The sequence below is a fragment of the Nicotiana attenuata genome, chromosome 1 (genome assembly GCF_001879085.1).
Source record: "Nicotiana attenuata strain UT chromosome 1, NIATTr2, whole genome shotgun sequence".
NCBI lineage: Eukaryota > Viridiplantae > Streptophyta > Magnoliopsida > Solanales > Solanaceae > Nicotiana > Nicotiana attenuata.
In genome coordinates, this window is record NC_031989.1 from 51,270,869 (window position 1) to 51,272,015 (window position 1,147).

Below are 1,147 nucleotides of genomic sequence, written 5' to 3' on the forward strand. Positions count from 1 at the left end.
CTAGGGAAAATGCATATTTGGATTATGGAACAAATATTAAGTTCAACCAAACATCAGGATCATATAAGTAATACTATTTCAATTTCTAATTTGTATAACTACTTCATGAATATACTTTTAATACTCAAAAATATCAAAACATTATTTCATTTCTTAACATTATTAGTATCAAATTTTTGACAAAGTTAACATTTATTTTGACTCATTAACCAAGCATAAAAAATATAAAAAATGATGTTTTGATATATATTCTTTAACAAATATTAAAAAAAAAATCAAATTTTGGTTGTACCAAAAACCGAAAAACGATGGCTCTTAAAATATTACTCTAATTGAACTGCTGAACGCCTGAACCTAATTGCATAGCCAAGAGGCACGAGGCAATATCAGCAAGCATGCAGAGAGTCCACTTGGATCCAAACATTTCAGAATAAATTTAACAAATGTTTCATGCACCCTCCCCCCCCCCCCCCCACCAAAACCCCTCCCCCTACCTACCTTTGTCTACAATACGCTACTGTTATAGTATCATCTTTTTCTTTTTACTCTCTCTGTAGCTCCAAGTATAATACCACCATTGCCCATAACCCCCTTTTAGTTTCTCTCTCTTATTCTGCATTTTTTGTTCTGATTCGGAAATCTTTTCCTTTTTATGGGTTTGTTTCTACCGTCAAAACCTCTCTCACCATCTCTTTTGAGCTAGATAGATAGCATATATTCAGTTTCTGTCTCTTTCTAAGCACTACTCTTTCACCATTTCTATCCTTCTATCTCTATAGCTTTTTCTTCCGATTCCATTCTTTGAGTTCTCATCCTGCCTGCAAGATGAAGGTATCTTTGATCGTTTATTTATTCCCCTTTCGATTCTTTTCCTTTCTTTTCTCAGTGTCCTCACTTGTGTTCAAGACTTTGCTTTTTCGCTATTCCACTTTTGGAATGTTTCACAAAAATGCTCTACTTTTGCTTTGAATTGCTTTTGGATGTTGGAGTTTATAGTTTACATTGATTCCTGAATATTCTTTTGCTTGTTTAATTTTGTCGGTGGTTGATCCTTTTGCCTAATGATTTGTTTACTCTGTTTTGTTGAGTCTAATACTATTAATTGGTCCTTGGATCCATAATTTCTCAGTTCTTTTTCCCTCTTCTC

At 33.4% G+C, this 1,147-nt stretch overlaps 1 protein-coding gene across 1 annotated transcript in view; it reads left to right on the forward strand.

The window, feature by feature from the left end:
• Positions 550–1,147, forward strand: part of LOC109226508 (heavy metal-associated isoprenylated plant protein 39-like) — a 2,770-nt gene continuing 2,172 nt past the window's right edge. The window contains exon 1 of the mRNA XM_019391288.1: positions 550–831. Coding sequence (XP_019246833.1) covers positions 826–831 — 6 coding nt within the window. The 5' untranslated portion in view covers positions 550–825. The remainder of the gene's footprint in view (positions 832–1,147) is intronic.